At 34.4% G+C, this 18,747-nt stretch overlaps 1 protein-coding gene and 1 long non-coding RNA gene across 2 annotated transcripts; both read right to left on the reverse strand.

The window, feature by feature from the left end:
* Window positions 1–923: 923 nt before the first annotated feature.
* On the reverse strand, window positions 924–7,778 carry LOC145249617 (uncharacterized). Its single transcript, XR_013863555.1, has 2 exons — window positions 7,630–7,778; window positions 924–3,989 (listed from the first exon to the last, which is right to left on the reverse strand). It is a non-coding gene; the product is annotated as an uncharacterized LOC145249617 (long non-coding RNA).
* A 4,082-nt stretch (window positions 7,779–11,860) lies between these two features.
* LOC145249387 (uncharacterized) lies at window positions 11,861–12,403 on the reverse strand. The gene has a single exon (XM_080110946.1). It carries the CDS (start codon window positions 12,401–12,403, stop codon window positions 11,861–11,863), a length of 543 nt encoding a protein of 180 aa, XP_079967072.1.
* Window positions 12,404–18,747: the final 6,344 nt, after the last annotated feature.

The following is an 18,747-nucleotide window of genomic DNA, read 5'->3' on the forward strand; positions in this document are numbered from 1 at the left end:
CTGTTATATATATATATATATATATATATATATATTAATAAATGGTAGCAATAAATAATATTTACATCTAGAAATAAAATAGGTTTAAAGCTATTAAAATTCATACTAGAATTGTCTGCAAGGACACATTGTGCAGTGGTTAGAGTCCTTGTAAAAATTCATTTATAAAAAATAACATTCTTCTGAGAGTTGAAGGTTAAATTTTCAGAGTGACCAAAAATACAATTACGAATTACCATCCAGTCATGACCAACAAAACAAGAGCATGCTACTCTTATGGGTTCCGTTCAAAATTCTGTGTAGATTCTAGAGTTCGACAAGATACACTTAAAGGAGGTTAAAGGTTACATCGATTAAAATGTTGTGAAAATGGCACTTAAGATGAGAACAGTAGTTTGAAGAATCCAAATAATAGAGAAAAAGGTTTCCCATATTTTGTAAACCTTATCATAAATAAAAATATCTATACCATAAATAAAAATATCTATATCATAAATAAAAATATCTATATCATAAATAAAAATATCTATACCATAAAAAGAATATACTAAATGATTATTTATAATAATGAATCTATTAAATGCTTTTAAGCTATAATAGCAAGTATTACAAAATTTGGTGTTTTGTTATAGAGCTTTTTTCTCAAAACTGCTCATCTAGCACACAATACTGTAAAGCTGCTTCCCAGTTGACTATAACATGGTCATTTTTAAGTCCAATATAAGCAAGTTCTTGATGAGCCGTCCTCTAAAATAAATTAACTCATCCAATTTCCACCATCATTGATCATCACAGTATTATCTTAGCTGACACTTATTAACTCTAATCTTACAGTGACTTCTGGGCCTTAATAAACGGTGATTATATAGTAACAACAGAAGGAAGCAATTGTGAAAATAATAAAAATACACAGTTCACAAGAATTAAATCATAGAATTTTTTGCCATATTATATTTTTGGTAAAAATACATATTTCACAATAATTGTTCTTTTTTGGCAGGTGTTTATGACAGGTAAAATTTTATATTATGATATCATAAAAAAACTACACAAGGTTTTTTTTATGTATTTTCTTCTTTTTTTTTTTAATTTATTGTAGTTTCAGAAGATCAAGGGGATCCCTCATGAAGCTAACACCTGATTTCATTATGATTTGGATCTATATCTGAGAGTTCTTTTAAGGATGGATGCTGTTCCCTTTATGGCTGCCAACTGTATTTCATTACAGCTTCAGCTTCCAGGGATTGTTTTAAAGTATTTCTGAAGATTTTTATAAGGCCAGTATTTTTTTTAGAGACCATGTTGTTTTTAAATCATTTTTTAGGTCCTGATATTTTTTTTCAAGTTTAGTTCTATTAAGTTCATAGTCACTTAGAACAATGGCATCAATAATGAGCTCAGTTCTTTTGGGCTTGTTCTATATTGCAATGCCTGGCTTGATGGCCTTGTCTTTTATGTATCTACCCACCTGTATGTCTTTGTCATAGAACACTGTCACCTTTCCATTTGATGTTATCATTAGTGTTCCCAGATATTCAATGATCTCCCAAGCTGCATTTTTTTCTTATTTTACTTTGGTTAGTTTTAAGAGAATCAAGAGGATTCCTTGTGGAGCAAACATTTGATTTTGTTATGATTTGAATTAATATCTGAGGGGTCTTGTTCCCTTTATGGCTGCTAATTGTATTTTGTGTCAGTCAGCTTGGTCTTCCAAGGATTGTATTCAAGTATTTCTTAAGATTTTTTTAATAGGCCAGTTGCTCTTATCACAACACGTGTAATGTTGATTTCTTTTAGAGACCATGTTTTTAAATAATTTTTTTAGATCCTGATATTTTGTACTTTAGTGTCTTTATTCATGTGGTATTTCATTTCATTAAAATTTAAATTTCTTTATTGTGTCTTTTTTTCATGTGGTATTTCACACTTGATTTTGAGGTGAACAAAGCGCCGCACTCTTCACATGTGAATGGTTTTTCACCAGTATGAGTCCTCATATGCCTCATCAGAGAAAAATTTGTTGTAAAAGAACAGCCACACACTCCACAAAAATATGGCTTCTCTCCAGTATGTGTTCGAAGATGCAACGACAAATGTGACTTTTGTGGAAAAGAAGAACCACACACTTCACATGAATATGGCTTTTCACCAGTATGAGTTCGCATGTGGCCCAACATATGGGATTTCCTTGAAAATGAACATCCACATATTTCACAACCATATGGTTTCTCTCCAGTGTGTGTTCTCATATGCACCAACAAATGCGATTTACTTGCAAAACATAAAGTACATACTTCACAAGAATGCGGTTTCTCTCCCATATGTGTGCGCAGATGCCGCAGCAAATTTGCATTTATTGAAAAAGAAGAACCACATGCTTCGCATGAATATGGCTTCTCTCCGGTATGGATTCGTACATGTCGCAACAAATGTGAATTGAAAGAAAAACTACAACCACATACTTCGCATGAATATGACTTCACTCCAACTTTTTTTTTGCACTTCTTTTTCGTCAGTGTTTTTTTACTACAATTTGCTCCCGTGTAGTTTTCCATATCTTGCAAGAACTAAGAAATTCATGAAACATTTATAGTTTTAAATTATTCATATCTTATGAACTAACATTTTAAATAATGTAAATATAAGTTTCTCTTCAGCCATCCTCTTATACAATTAAACCCTAACAAAGATCCACCACCACACTGTCTACCAAACACACATTAAACCCTTATCCTAGAGTAGTCTCTGGGACTTGATATGTAGTCATTCTCAAATTAAAAAAAAAAACAGATTCTAAAAAGCTTGAGAAAACTTTAGACTATCTAATCGGTCCTTCAGACTCCACAATGTTCTTTTCTATATTCAATGTATCTCAAAACTACTTTTGCACTATTAGACCTAGAAATGTGTAATTTGAGACATTTGTCATTTCAAAGGCGATTATGGATGGAGTCTCTATTTACCAGCTTCTTCAAAAAAGAAGGGTTAGAAACAGGATCAGTTTTTAATGTGGAAAAATCTAGCTCCCAAAAGGGTACTTGATTGAGCCAAAAAAAAATTAACTCAGTCTAGAAGAACTTCTCCTCTATTGAGCAAGAACAAAGGAAGCATAGTATCAGAACATATACTACACTTTACTGAACAAGAATTACTAAAATATGCCAATCCACCATCTGTGGCAGATCTAGTAATATGGAATCTCACATCAGTAGGACATTTGGAGAGAATAGAACCTAAACAACTACCAAAGAAAATGTTGTATTCTTAACTTTGTGATGTAGGAGGAATCTGGGAAGATCTGGATTAAGATTCAAAAATATACTGAACATAAATTGGAATGGACGAATATCAACATCAGTGATTGGTAAAATCAGGAAAAATATTAGGACATGTAGGACATCTGTATTCTCAACTATGTGATGTAAGGAAGAAATAGAAAATGCTCTAAATTTCAAAGATGCAATGAAAAGAAAATTAAAATAGACAAAACATTAACACCAGCAATTGCAAAGATTAGGAGAAAGACAGAACTTACTTTGAAGTTTGTGATTCCTTTAAAGTATTTAGGGGGGAGGGGGGGTGACTAACCTTTTGCCTTATTTAAAGGATAAGCTAATGTTTTAACAACATGAATCCATTGAGACATGTATTCCAACTAATGTTCTATTAAGTATAATATGGAAACAAATGAACATATATTTGAATATAAAATGTTTATCCAGTATTTTTTTTTACCAAATTTGTATTGCCATCGTCATTATCATACTATTTGGTTTAATGTTTCTTTCATGTGCTGATGCTTAATAAAAAAGAATCAATGCAGTTCCACAAGAATAGGATTTCTTTTCTTTCAGATGTTTTAACTGCAAACAAGTTTAAATGCAGGAATTTCCAAATATTTTTCTCTTCAGATGTTTTTCTTTATTTCAAGTCACCAAAAAATGATGATTAATTTCAATAATTGATTTCGATTTATTTTTCAGCAGAATCTGCAAATAGAGAAAAAAAATTAACAGATACATCTCAAGAAATCAAATGATATAAAACTGTTCATTGCTTCTGCACTATAGTGGAATTTGAAACTAGTGCATTTCATGGCTACCTACTTAAGTGTCATGTTGAAGTTAAATGTAAAAAATTATATAAAAAGGAACCAATAGATGTGCTAGATCTAGTTTTTACAACAAAATTAGACATACAGGTCTGACATTTTGTATTTAAAAATGGCAGATTTTTTCATGGAAGCAAGAGAGATAAGTCAGTTTGTCATACAGAATTTGTCGCAAAGAACTATTCCACATTAAAACATACGATGAAACTCTATAATTTGATAAATTTAATTTTTACTTATACTTACTGGATTATTTTTCATAAATTTTGGAATTTATACTAATTTCAACATGACACAAGTGTTTTGTGTTTTTTAACTGAAATGGATTTGTTTCAAATTACGCCATTCTGCAGAAGCACCAAATGTTTTTACATGTACTTGTTCAAACAAAAATATGTTTATTATGATGTAGACCAGGGTCCACCAAACGTTGCACCAAGATGCAACATTTTACTTATGGAGATGCCAATTAAAAACAAATTCTTTATTAATGAGATCCAAAATATAGTGATAACTATTTTTAAAGCTGTAATTCTGTCTGTGTGTCCATGTTAAAGTCAGAAACTGCACAAGATACACTTAAAAACATTACATCATCAGATTCAGTGTAACCTCAACTGGTCATGGTAAAAAAAAAACGATTGTAATATTAATTTCCTTGTGGTCATTAGTAACTAAATTATTGCAGGGATAAGAGAGTAAAAATCTTTTCATTCTATTAGTCATTAAAAAAAAAACAAAATAAAACTAAGTCGAACAGTTGATAAATTTTTTCTTTATATCATATTGAACCAGTTGCAGAGAGAGATGGATAATCAAAGTGATAGCTAGAGAAAGAGAGAAGCTAAGTCAGATAGAATGGGAATTAAAAAATAAAAAAGGTCTTACACACTTTTCACTGGTTCTATTTTGCTAGTAGTAGTCTAATCAGAAAGCAATAATTTTTTACGATTAAAATATGCTATAAGTATTGACGAAAAATTCAAAGTTTTATTACATCTTAAGAGTAGCATAGATACCATAACCCCACTCAAACAAACAATTGTCTTAATTATTTTATCTCTCCTCTTGCTAAACTCTATACAAAAGCTATCCTCCCATTTCCTCATTTATAATGATTATCTGATGCCATAATCATTTGGTTTTGTATAGTTTTTCAAAATATATGGAAACTTTTGTTCATATTTTCATATCTTTCAATGAAAAATAAAAGCAATTGTGAAAACATTTTTTAAATAAATATACTATGTTTATTCAATTCCTTTACAAAATCGCAAAGACTGACATTTATAAAGTTTGGAAAGAATTACAAAATAAAATGAATTATTCTTTATTTATTATTGAATAATATTGCACAGTAAATTTGTTCCCTTGCAGTTTCTATTAAAGTTCATAGTTTAATTACAGCACCATTTGCTCATCAAATTATTGATTGAAACAAATTTGAAGTATTTTATTATTTAGACAACTGTTCTCTACTTGGATACTATTCAGCCTCTAAAAGACTGACACTTAGAACTGATTATACTTGGCACTTATATCCGTTGTGCCGTGAGAACTTAATGTTAGATTATATGTGCGTTTGATGGATTGGTTTAATTGGTCTGCATCCGTTTTTATAGTTACTTGTTTATTATTAATTATTGTCTATTTATTTATTATCTTATTTTTAATTCTATTTACTCTTGAAATGTTATATAGTTGTGCATATTAAACTAAAGATGTACATCCTAATTCATGTCAACAATTATTTTCTTTTATTTATTATTTTGTTATGCAGTTCTGTTTAATTTTAATTTAATCTTAATAAACTTATATATATATATTTACAAAATAACCTATGATTATCTAGTGCATTATCGTATGCGAATCAAGTAAATCACGTAAACAGCTAAAACATTAACACAGAGAGATTACAGCGGTTGCTAGTGGTAGCCACTGTGGGCTCTGGAAAATTGTAGGCATTGGCAACAATAGTCAAACTGAAATTATCTGGTTTCCACTGTCATGCATTGTCTGGCAGTGGCAGCTAGCAGAACCTACTGGATGCCACAAGTGGTTTTGGTGGTTATTGATATTACTGGTCTATAAATAATAATGTTATTATTATAGCACGGTTCATATTCTACATAAGTACCCAGTTATTAACTAATAAGAGCATAAGCGCGATCTGTCATTTAAATTGATTCTAATCTGCAATAACTTAAAGCAGAAAGGAAGCAGACGATGATAGAGTAATTCTTGTTCCAGTTTGTAACAGTTCCAACTTGTATCTTTTCAGTGTTGACTTTAATTATATTCGCGTATATATTAGCATATATGAATGTAATTCATTGACTACACATAAATACCTTCAGATAATTTTTTTGTTTTTTTGCAAATAATATAATCGATAAATGTATCGTATTTGATTCTTGATTTTTTAAATAAATATATTTATTTACACACAATTTGTAAAACTATATGTATTTCCATTTGTCTTTTCAAAATATTTTTTTAATATGAACAATTATTTTCCTTTAACGAATATGAAAACCTGTGCAACCTGAAACCTGTGTCTAAATTACGTGTTTGATATTTACAAAAATCCATTAATGTAATCTGTTTTGACCATTTATGTTTTTATGTAATGTAATTCTATGAAAAATTGAAATGAATTTTGAAGCATTTACTTGGATATGTTTGTAAATAATAAACATGCTCTACGTGCTAAGGGTACTTGTATAGTTTAATCAAGACATTAAAAAATGAAAAAGAAAATTATATTGTACATATTCGTTATAGAATAAAGTTTTCATACAAAAAGAATCTCTTAATTTGATCAAGTATTTTTTTTTTTTTTTTTTTTTTTTTTTTTTTTACAGAGGAAAATCAAACTTTAATGAGATGGTTCGTGTTACGACCATCTTGTTTTTCGCGGACGAGGAGGGGAGTGCCAGGGGAGATAACTCCAATCATCGCTTAAAGTTTGTCAAAATTTGGCGAGATTATTTTGAAACATGGGTAGAAAAAATACCTAGATAAATATTTTAGTTTTTTTTTTTTTTTACTTATTTTACATTGTTTCTCTGTCCTTTTGAATCGCTTTTTCATTTTGTCCTTTGTTAATTACCTATTCGTTTAAAAGCGCCCCTACTCGTCCCCGGAAATAGGCAAATGGCGATGACGATCGATATCATTAAAATGTGATTTTCCTCTGTAAAAAAAAACAACAAAAAAAAACATAGTTGGTCAAATTAAGTGAATTTTTTGTATGAAAACTTTATTGCCCAACGAGTATGTACTATATAACTTTTTTCAATATTTTCATTTTTTTAATGTCTTGATTAAACTGTACAAGTACCGCGCTAATAAATAAATTTGAAATTTTACATTTAAATCATTTATTAAAAAAAAAATTTAAATAAAAATAAATGGGACTCTATTCTGAAAAATTGTCTGAAAATATTGTACAATAGTTTTAAAGTCACTTGATTCCGACCAATTTAAATTTTTCGTTCGTTTTTATTTTTACTTACCTTCAAAATCAGGAATTTTAAACATCATAAGCGTTTATTTTTCGTTGTATTCAATAATAATAATAGTAATAATAGTAATAATAATAATAATGATAATAATAAAAGGCATTCGATATTCAAACGAATGATACAAAAACGAAACAAATGAAAAGGTCCATAATCACCGGCCGGTGTATAACTTTATATAGTTCCTATGTAAAAAAAAAAATGTCTTTCAATTTCTTTGTTTTTTTTTGTTTTTGTCTTTTAGACACAATTAAAATATATCGCGAGCTAGTTTAGCGGCGTAAATTATTTGACAGACAAAAAATTATAAAAACTATTTATTTTTATATAAAACACATTATTAGACCTGTAGGGGAAAAGAAGTTTAAGTGAAATTTCTCTGACTCAAACAAAATTATAAAAAAAGAAATAAAACAAAATGGCACCTTCTTCTCGTTTAAAATGCACTGCATTTATTTTTCAACAAAAATAACAAGATGAACAAGCAAAAGTCCGATCGGTAAGAGTTATCAAGATTAAAAGATCATGTTAGATGAAAGTCCTTCATTGAATTAATAAGATTAGAAGGTGAAAGTTTTGTGTGAAGATAATGTCCTTATTTCAAGGTTTGTGTTTTAACCGGAAAAGTTCGCCTTATTCAAAAGTCTCATGAGAAAAGTAATTCGTTGTTATTAATTCTTAAAGAAAACGTACGGAATGGGTGCGTGTGTGCATAAGTGTGATTTTTGAGTGCCCGCGTGGCGTGTGTAATTATGGTTTCGAAAGATTTGAAAGCGACGATGAGAGGAAAACGAGAGGCATGTTCTTGTGTCATGTCGGAGCGAGAAAGAAAGGAAAAAGAAGGAAGGGAAAAAGGAGGGAAGAAAAAATGTTTGTTGCATTTAAATACTTTTTTTTTTTAGATTACTACTGCTGATATTTGGTTTTTGGAAAAGCGTTAAAAAGACAATCTTCTAAATTTCTCATTAGTCGCTTGTGTCACATGATACTGTCTTCAACTACGTCCGCCAGAAATATGTCCATTTTACTTTTGTTGTGAGAAAAGTGTGTGGGCGTATTTAAAATTATGTCGTTGCTAGAAGAATTTATTTTTGTGCAAAATGCACGGGGAAATTGAAATGAATAAACGTTCGTTTATTTGCGCGCAAGCGTGTGTGTGTATGTATGTGAGTGAGTGACCGCACAAATACTCCCCCCAGATTGAAAAAAAATATAAAACTGTTTTTCTCTATGTAACATATTCCTAAAAACGTTTCGGCCAGTGGACTTTCCTGCCGTTTCCGTTTTGGTAGTTGCGTCGGCATCCTGTACAAAAGTAGGTTCTGTAAGAGGAGGAATGATTTGAAAATTCTATGTATGCTGGTTTAAGTCGGTCCAACGCGATAGTGTCTCTTTTCCCGTTTTTTGAAACAGTGAAATAATTATCCTGCCTGTCTAGGACTGGGTATGGACCCGAATAATTTGGACAAAATGGCTTTTTCACTGAGTCGTTCCTGACAAATACGTGTTTGGTGGTATGAAGATCTTTTGGGATATAGGATTGTCTGTCTGTTCTCCTGGTGGGTGTGAAATTTAGGCGAGACATTTTGTCTTTCAACTTTGTCACGAACATGGTTGTAGGTGAGATCTCCGTGTGTTGATCAAAATATTGACCCAGTAGTCAAAGTGGAACCGAAAACTACCTCCGCCGGTGTGTTTTGTAAGTCTTCTTTTTCAGAGTTCCGTATCATTAATAGTGTCAAAGGTATATTGTCTGCCCAGTCTGTGCTGTTCAGGCTCATTGCCAGAGAGGTTTTTAAGTGCCCGTGAAAGCGTTCAACCAAGCCATTCGAGGATGGGTGATATGCCATAGTCTTGATGTGTTACTTCCCAGTAATTGATTAAATTCCGCAAAGAGTGTCGATTGGAACTGCGAACCTCTGTCTGTGGGTACTCCGAAAATGGCTATCCAGTCCTGAAGTATGGCTCTGGCTTTGTTGCAGCTGAAGTATCCTTAACGGTTATGGTAGTAGGCCATCTGCTGAATCCATCAATGATAGTCAGGATGTGGGTGTGTCCCTTGGAAGTGGGTAACGATCCTACCAAATCGATGTAGATGTTGGTGAATCTAGCATCAGGTGTGCTAAAAGAACCCAGTAGTGATTTCATGTGTCTGTGATCTTTGTGCTTTTGACAAGGTATGCATGTCTTAGTCCAATTTCAAATATCTGTGTTCATATTTGGCCACACAAAACGTTGTGTTATTAGCTTTAAAGTAGCTCTTTTTCCAGGGTGAGAAAAATTGTGAAGATGATCGAAAACTTGTTGTTTGAGGTTAGGTGGTATGTACGGTTGTGGTTGTTTCTTTGCCGTGTCGCAATAAACAATCACTGTACTGAAGAGTATGGGCACTTTTTCGAGTTGTAAGGATGTGTTTTCCTGAACATCTTTAAGTGTTGTGTCTGATTCCTGTTCTCGTGCTATCAATTCCATGCTTAGCTGGAATTTAGAGAAGTGATCATGGCTCTGGGTAAGATGTCTACTACAATGTTTACCTGGCCGTTCACGTATCTTATATCCATGGAGAACTGTGCAATGTAATCAAAATGTCTGATTTCTCATGGGCCACATTTGTCTACATGTGTGTGTAGTGCATAAGTTAACGGTTTGTGATCTGTGTAGATTGTGAAATTTTTGCCTTCCAAGATGTGTTTGAAATGTTTACTCGCCAGGTAAATTGCCTTTAATTCCCTCGAAAATGTGCTGTATTTTCTTTTCGTTTTGTTTAGCTTGGCCGAAAAAAATGATATAGGGGTCATCCCATCATCGGTCAGCCGGTGGATGACCACCCCTACGGCTACATCTGACACGTCCGTTGTAAGTGTGAGTCTGGTATCTTACATGTCGTTTATGTAAGTCAGCTTTGTGAAATTTGCTAGGGCTTCCTTCGCTTGAGTAAAAGCTGCTAAGGCTGGTCCATCTAATGTTAACTGTTGGTTCTTGGTCTTGCTCTGCAACAGCGATGTTAGTGGCCCGAGAATTTCAGAGCAGTTGCATAAAAATCGCCTGTAGTAGTTGATTATCCCGGACTTGTCAAACAAATGTGGGCTGTGGAAAATTAGCGATGGCATTCACTTTTTCGGCAGTGGTGATATTCCACCCTTGTCGATCATGTGTCTGAGGAAGTTGACTTTTGATTGGCCGAAGACGCATTTTTCAACGTTTATTTTTAGGCCATAGTGAGATAATCTCTGGAAAGATCCAGGTGCTGTTTATGTTCGTCAAGGTTTTTACTAGCAATCAGGACGTCATCCACATATGCAAATATGAATGGCAATCCTTTGAAAACCTCGTCTATTAAATGTTGGAAAGTTTGACTGGCGTTTTGAAGTCCGAAGGGCATGCAAGTGAATTCTACGGGAACTTGGTAATATGCCTGCACTAGATCCAACTTCAAAAACATTGTAGCGTTCTATAATCCTATCACAAAATCATGGATATGAGGAATTGGGTATCTGTCTAGTGCAGTTTGTGCATTCAGTCTTCTGAAATTGCTGCATGGGCGCCAGGATGTACCATCCGATTTTTGCATCATATATAAAGAAGAAGACCATGTGCTTTTTGAGGGTCGGATAATTCCCTGTTGTAGCATGTGCTGAAATTTTTCCTTCACTATTTGGTATTTATCCGGTTTTAAACGTTTGGGAGTGGCGTGGACTGGTTGTCTAGTCGTTTTAACATAGTGTTTAGCACTATGCTTGACCGTGTTCATGTCCCTGAATGGCTGAGACAGCTGCGGATATTTTTGGAGTAATTGACGGATAGATGGGTCCTCAGGTAGGGCTGAGCTGATACCTGTTGATTGGTATCGAGTGGAGACTCCCCTGACCATTAATTTCGTTTGGTTGTCTGTTAATGTGTGGTTGGTCATGTTCATAGACAAGTTGAATTTTGCCAGGAAATCTGCTCCTATTATGGGCGTTGTTACGTTGGCTATGGATAAAAATCCATGTGAAAGTTCGCCTCAAGCTGATGGTGATAGTCAGTGATTTATCCCCGAATGTGGATATCTCGGTACCGTTTGATGCTTGCAAGTGATACGATTGGGTCATAATCTTCTGACTGGTCAGAGGTGGGATTACGCTTACTTTGGCGCCAGTGTCTATTAGAAAAATATATACATGGGTGCTGCCACGGATATAGAATAGACAACCTTTTACAGAGGGTCTAGTGACAGTCGTCGTCTTTACTGGCTGGCATCCTCGTTTCCCTGTTTCGTTCTGTTACTGAAGGAACAAGGGTGGGTACAGCGTTGCGCGTTACTGCCAAATTTACTGTGGTAGAAACAGTGTCCACCCACACTGTTGCATTCCACGTTTCTACTTCTGCTGGTACTCCTTCGTCTATAGGGTGACCTGTTGTGATGTGAGCACTGGCGATCTGCCTTCAGTAAATCCTGTATTTGTTTGGACAGCTTCTCGACCGTTGATTTTAGCTCGGCTAGCTCCTCATCTCTTCGTTGCATAGGCTGTTGTTGTAGTGAGTTTACTGAGTGTGCCCAGAGGTTCTCATGCATCCGGTCTGCTATTTCCGCCAGTTTGTCAGGCTCTGTTCCTTCTGCCATTGAGGCAAAGATTTGCACTGTTGATGCTGGTAGTTTATCTAGCGACAAACTCCTCATTAAGTTCTCCAACATCTCGTTATCTCCTAAAAGGTTGCGCATGTGACATAACAACTGTGACGGAGTGTGGTCTCCAAGTTCAACCTGCGTAAAGAGGTTGCGTAGCATCGACTCGTTCGATAAGCCAGTTCGTTTTAGAATTGCTTCCTTCAGCTGGTCGTAAAGGTTTTCTTCTAGTATAGTTTGGAGTAAATCTATTACCTCCTCCACGATGTCGGTAGGTAATTTCTCGACCAGGTAAGTGTATCATGTCCTTTGCAATGTTATCTGCTTTGCATCAATTAAAGCTTGGATTAGGATGAACCAGGATTTGATGTTGGCTGGATTAAATACCGGGATGTTTAACGATAGGGTGGCTGGAGATATTTCTGAAAGTGACGAATCCATGCTCTTGTTTTGCTTGCTTTAATCCCTAAAATCGTTTGGAAGCCTTTAAATTACTGGTCTGTGTTCTTTGCGTAGGCAAGGAGTCGGTGTAGATGAATGTTTGTGGTCTGGTTTAAATGGGAGAATAACGTGATGTGGAACTCTTTAAACTGCAGTGAAGTGTGAGGTACACTCACTTGTCTGCTGCTTCATGTTTGTAGGTTTTAGAAGGATGTACTTTCATAGCCTTGGACGAAAAAAAGGAGAGATGGGTAAATTGTCCTCGGTAAGGGCAGACATGTTTTCTCTCTTACAGCCATGCATGATAACCGTCGATTTGTTACAGAAGGAAGTGCATGTTTCATTTCACAGTCGGGTGTCACCAATTTGTAGGGGAAAAGAAGTTTAAGTGAAATTTCTCTGACTCAAACAAAATTATAAAAAAAGGAATAAAACAAAATGACACCTCCTTCTCGTTTAAAATGCACTGCATTTATTTTTCAACAAAAATAACAAGATGAACAAGCAAAAGTCCGATCGGTAAGAGTTATCAAGATTAAAAGATCATGTTAGATGAAAGTCCTTTGTTGAATTAATAAGATTAGAAGGTGAAAGTTTTGTGTGAAAATAATGTCCTTATTTCAAGGTTTGTGTTTTAACCGGAAAAGTTTGCCTTATTCAAAAGTCCCACAAGGAAAGTAGTCCATTGTTATTAATTCTTATAGAAAATGTACGGAATGGGTGCGTGTGTGCATAAGTGTAATTTTTGAGTGCCCGCGTGGCGTGTGTAATTATGGTTTCGAAAGATTTGAAAGCGACGATGAGAGGAAAACGAGAGGCATGTTCTTGTGTCATGTCGGAGCGAGAAAGAAAGGAAAAAGAAGGAAGGGAAAAAGGAAGGAAGAAAAAATGTTTGTTGCGTTTAAATACTTTTTAGATGAGCTCCAACACAAGGTTGCTACTGCTGATATTTGGTTTTTGGAAAAGCGTTGAAAAGATAATCTTCTAAATTTTCTCATTGGTCGCTTGTGTCACATGATACTGTCTTCAACTACGTCCGCCAGAAATATGTCCATTTTACTTTTGTTGTTGTGAGAAAAGTGTGTGGGCGTATTTGAAATTATGCTGTTGCTAGAACTTATTTTTGTGCAAAATGCGGGGGGGGGGATTGAAATGGATAAACGTTCGTTTATTTGCGTGCATGTGTGTGAGTGAGTGACAACGCAGACCCCAAGGCTGAAATAAAACCAGAAATAATTTCAGTCTTATTTTTTCATCATTTTTTATTGATACTAAATATACAACATTCGAAGCCGCCGTATTGCTTTTAAAATTTGACTTTTCTAAGGTTTGACAGATTGGCCTTTTAAAGACCAAATTTGGCCTTTTTTATGCTCATTCATGGAATGATGTTTTTTGGCCGTCATATTCTTTTCATTGTTTTCACCTTTGAGTATATATCTGTTAATATCTTATATGTTTTTATATAAGCCGATGTGGTTCTCGGTTGATTAAGTGTGTCTAATTGTGTCAGATCTGTACCCGAGAGTCAAAAAAATGAAAAAAAATTCTGTGTCATAGCCCTAATAATGACAGAGCATAAAAAAGGCAAAATTTGGCCCTTTTTAAGCTCTGTCAAACCTTAGAAAGGCCAAATTTTAAAAGCAATATGGCAGCCTCGAATGTTGTACATTTAGTCTAATGAAAAATGATGAAAAAATAATAAAAATGAAATTTTTTCTGGTTTTATTTCAGTCTTTGGGTCTAATGCGTTTTATATAAAAAAATAAATAGTTTTTATGATTTTTTTGTCTGTCCAATAATTTGTGCCGCTAAACTACACATTTACCATATTTTGTAATTAAACTATAATCTTATAAAATATTTTTTTTGTGTCTAAAGAAGGATTCTATTCCCAACATAAATGTTTTGTAAGATAAACTTTGAACAACAGTGAGTATTTAAAAGTACAGTTCTAAATTCAAATTAATTTTTTTAAAAATACGTAAAAATTTTTATATTGTACACACTCGTCACAGAATGAAAATGTAATGAACTTTGTTCACTTTTCTCAGACATCCATGATTCTTGCAGAGACTCGTTAATCTCTGTGTAAATCTAAGTAGAATAAAACTTTTTTAAGCATACTCAAGATGTTTTATACTTGTGGTAGATTAGAAATTGATGTGCAAGACGAAGGAACATAATTAGCCAATCGTTTTTGGTTGTTGTTCATTCAGAATCTTTTTTCTTCTTTCCTTTTAATTTCTTTCTTGCCTGCAAGCATCAGATTTTTATATTGAAAACGAATTTGAACGAATGCTAAAAAACAAATGGCTTTAAGCACTACCCTTTTCTTTATTCATTGAGATTCACTTTCTTCATCACTTCAAGAGCAAGTGTGAACTCCAAATATTTTCCAACCAATAAAAATCGTTTCAAACTTCAAAAGTAACAATCCGATATGAAATTAAACAAACCTATAAGACAGTGGTTTGGTCAACTGTAATGTAGACTTCTCTGGGAGACACCCCCATTACGACGCAGGATGTCTCAACTCTCAACACCAACATCACCCATCCTAGAAGACTGGAATGCTCCTTGCTGAAATTCCTTTAATCCCGCTGCTATATCTCCAGTAAGAACGGCAACACACAAACACACACAATGGATCTTTGAAATAAATTTTCTGATGCTTTTGTCTACTTCTTATTCAAGAACTTTAAAACTTCAACAAACTTTAGTTTTTCAAAATATATCTTACATTTTTGTAAAATTGTTGATATATAAAAATATTTTGTTCTTAATTTATGTTTTACTTTCCTTACAAAATCCCTGTTAGTGAGTTAGCTCTTGCTAACTGGTGACCCATTCATGTTTTCATTTGCCAATTTAACTACCAGTATAATAATTGTTAGCATTGTTCTAAGCAGTTTTCAAAGATGATGCTATCACCAAAAGTACACTAGCTGAAGCCAGGAGCAGCATTACATACTCATTCATTCAACTTAGTTATTATATTACTATTTCACCTTGCACAAGTTTTTGACAGATTTATCCAGAGATGTCCTATGTGTCAAACATACTTTTTTCTTTATGAAACAAAGCATCACCCATAGAGGCAATGCCAAGAAAAATGGGTGAACAAGCTATCATGAGTATAAAGACCCCAGCTGACGAGGGTCACAAGAAGAACAACTTTTGGTCAAAACCAGTTTTACCTTGACCTTCATGCACAGCATTCTGTAAACAAACATAGATCGAGTTCTTTCTTTTTTCACCAGAAAGATTTATTTTTTAACTAACGGAGTTAGAAGAGAGGGTGCCAGGCATTGCCTGACTGTAAAATATGGCTTAAATATATTTTAATTCATGCAGATTTCACATTTATAATTACTGAGTCAATTCTCGATTGAATATTATATTGTACCTAATATATTGTACTAATTTCAGAAGATTTTTTTTTTAAATGTGACTTTGGTGCCAGCAGCTAGAATCGAAATCATAACATTTAGTGCTCCAGCTGCATTCCCTACTGTTTGAGCTATCACATGATAAATAAGAAAGATTTCAAATTAAACAAATTCAAGCTATGAATGAACTTGCGCATGCACAAAAGTAATAGAAATATGTTGGCAAGTTGAAATGAACATTTTACATTTCAACTTGCCAACATATTTTTGTATGTGATATTCATCCATGCAAACAAAGATTTTATTCGTTATAAACCATCCTTGGTGTATGATTACTATTTCCTATTAATTTCAGTGTTTTGTGATCAGTAGTTTAAGAGTTTATTGGTTAAATATTTTCACACACAGACATACTCATATACACACATCTATTGTTTTATCTATATAGATGCAAGGTACATTTTCACAAGTTTATTTTTTATACAAAAGTGCATGAAATAACAAACTTTTTAATAAACTTATGTTATAAGGGGCATCGGATAAGATGGTTACAATAATGAATAGATAAGATGAGAGCTGATTAATCAATCACATGCTTTATTTATGGAATGCTATTACAGAAAAAATATCAATAAAAACTAAGGACAATAACCCTTTTCTACTTATGAGTTATACAAAAGACATAACTACCACAACATCTCCCTTCTTCAACTAAGAGTGAACTCATCTAATTACTTAACAAAATTTTATTTTATGTTTTATTGATTTTATTTTAGTGGTAGAATATAATGTCTATTTGTCTAAGGGTATGAGGACCTTTATAAATCTAGTCTGTGAGAGCTTTATATATCTTTGTGATCTTATTAACTCGGAGGTCAAGCACCTCAACAGAAACAACCTTCTTAGTGACACACAATATGGTTTCCGTTCTGCAAGATCTACCGCAAATGTGCTGAGTTATATCTCACAGGATTAGTGAATCTCTTGACAAAGGCTTCCTTTCTAGGGCAATTGCTCTTGACATATCAAAAGCCTTTGACAAGGTATGGCATAAGGGTCTACTTCACAAGATTTCCAGCTACGGTATAACTGGAAATGTTTTCTCAATCATTAAATCATTTCTCTCCGATAGGCTCATAAGAATAGTGGTCGATGGACAAAAATCAGAGGCCTGCAGTATTAATGCTGGAGTCTCTCAGGGGTCAATCCTGGGCCCAACTCTCTTCCTGATCTAAATCAATGACCTCCCTAAACACATACTTAAATCATTCGTTGACATCTATGCTGATGACACGACCATCTACGGAAACACATCAAAGGCTGTAAATGACAAAGTTCTCTCTGATTCTCTCTCCTCTGATCTCGAGCGCGTGGTTCAGTGGGGGAAGACGTGGCTGGTTACCTTTAATGCATCTAAAACCAAGCTCCTATCTTTACATCATCAACGCTCTGATCCCCATCTGGCATCAATTGAAATGGATGGCTCTCATCTGAGAGAAGCCCCATGTTTTGACAAGCTTCTGGGTTTGACCTTTACTCCTGATTTGAAATGGAACACGTACATCAAGTCTGTTGCCAAGGTCGCTGGAAAAATGGTAGGATCCTTCTACCGCTCCAGAAGATATCTCACTACTGATGCAATTCTCTACCTATATAAAAGCCAAGTACGTCCAAGGATGGAGTACTGTTGCCATATCTGGGCAGGAGCTGCTAAAAACAGCCTATCCTGCCTTGACAGAGTACAAAATAGACTTCGTGGCTTAGTGGGGGATGCCCTTTTCTCTACCCTGCAACCTCTCTCCCACAGAAGAGACGTTGCGAGCCTATCCTTGTTTTATCGTTATTTCCACGGCAGGTACTCGTCTGAACTCCAATCTCTGGTCCCCCCTCGCCAATCTTTCACGAAAAACACCCGTCTAGCCGAATCTACTGTGAAAAATTTCCCTCACTCTTTATCTGTGCCTAAATCAAAACGTGGATTCCATGAACAAAGCTTCTTTCTTAGAACTGCACGCCTGTGGAACTCTGTTCCGTCTGCCTGCTTCCCACCTGACTACAACTTGGATGTGTTCAAGTCCAACGTTAACAAATTCCTAATGAACCGCCCCTTTAAGTAAACACTTCATCAAATCTCCACACTAACGTAATGTACTTGCAATAACCCTTATCAAGGCCCGGAAGCCACTCAGGGATAAGTGGTGACCACTGCGGTAAAAAAAAAAAAAAAAAAAAAAAAAAAAAGGTAGATTTACAGGATTCACTGGTGTGTGATTTAGTGATCAGCTGCTTTATTTGTGTAGATGATGCCTTGCCTTAGACCTTCTCCTCTGGCTAAGGTCTGATGTTCTGAAGTGTGTGGTGTTGGAACATTGCTGACGTGCAGTTTCCTTTGTGACACCATTTCTTCAAATGTGTGTGGTTGGTCAGATCTACCTTCAAGTATAGAGTTTATTTTAACTGGTCTGATAGATTGATTATTCCTTTGGCAGACTCAACTTTGTATGATGTTGGTGCCACAGCAGAATGATTCCAAGCTGCCATGACTTTCTACCCTGTATGTAGAGTTGTAGGTGCTGTCTGTTATGCAGCTTGTCATAAGAGTTATTTGATCTCTCTTGTAATGCTGTTTCCATCTGCGCATTGCCAAGTTGCTGCTTGGATACTAACCGACAC

Source organism: Euprymna scolopes, chromosome 28, assembly GCF_053919585.1.
Source record: "Euprymna scolopes isolate OS-2025 chromosome 28, ASM5391958v1, whole genome shotgun sequence".
Classification (NCBI taxonomy): domain Eukaryota; kingdom Metazoa; phylum Mollusca; class Cephalopoda; order Sepiida; family Sepiolidae; genus Euprymna; species Euprymna scolopes.

What these genes read in the sequence shown, in the direction of transcription:
- LOC145249387 (XM_080110946.1), bottom strand. Translation starts at nt 12,403, where the DNA reads ATGCTACGCAACCTCTTTACGCAGGTTGAACTTGGAGACCACACTCCG.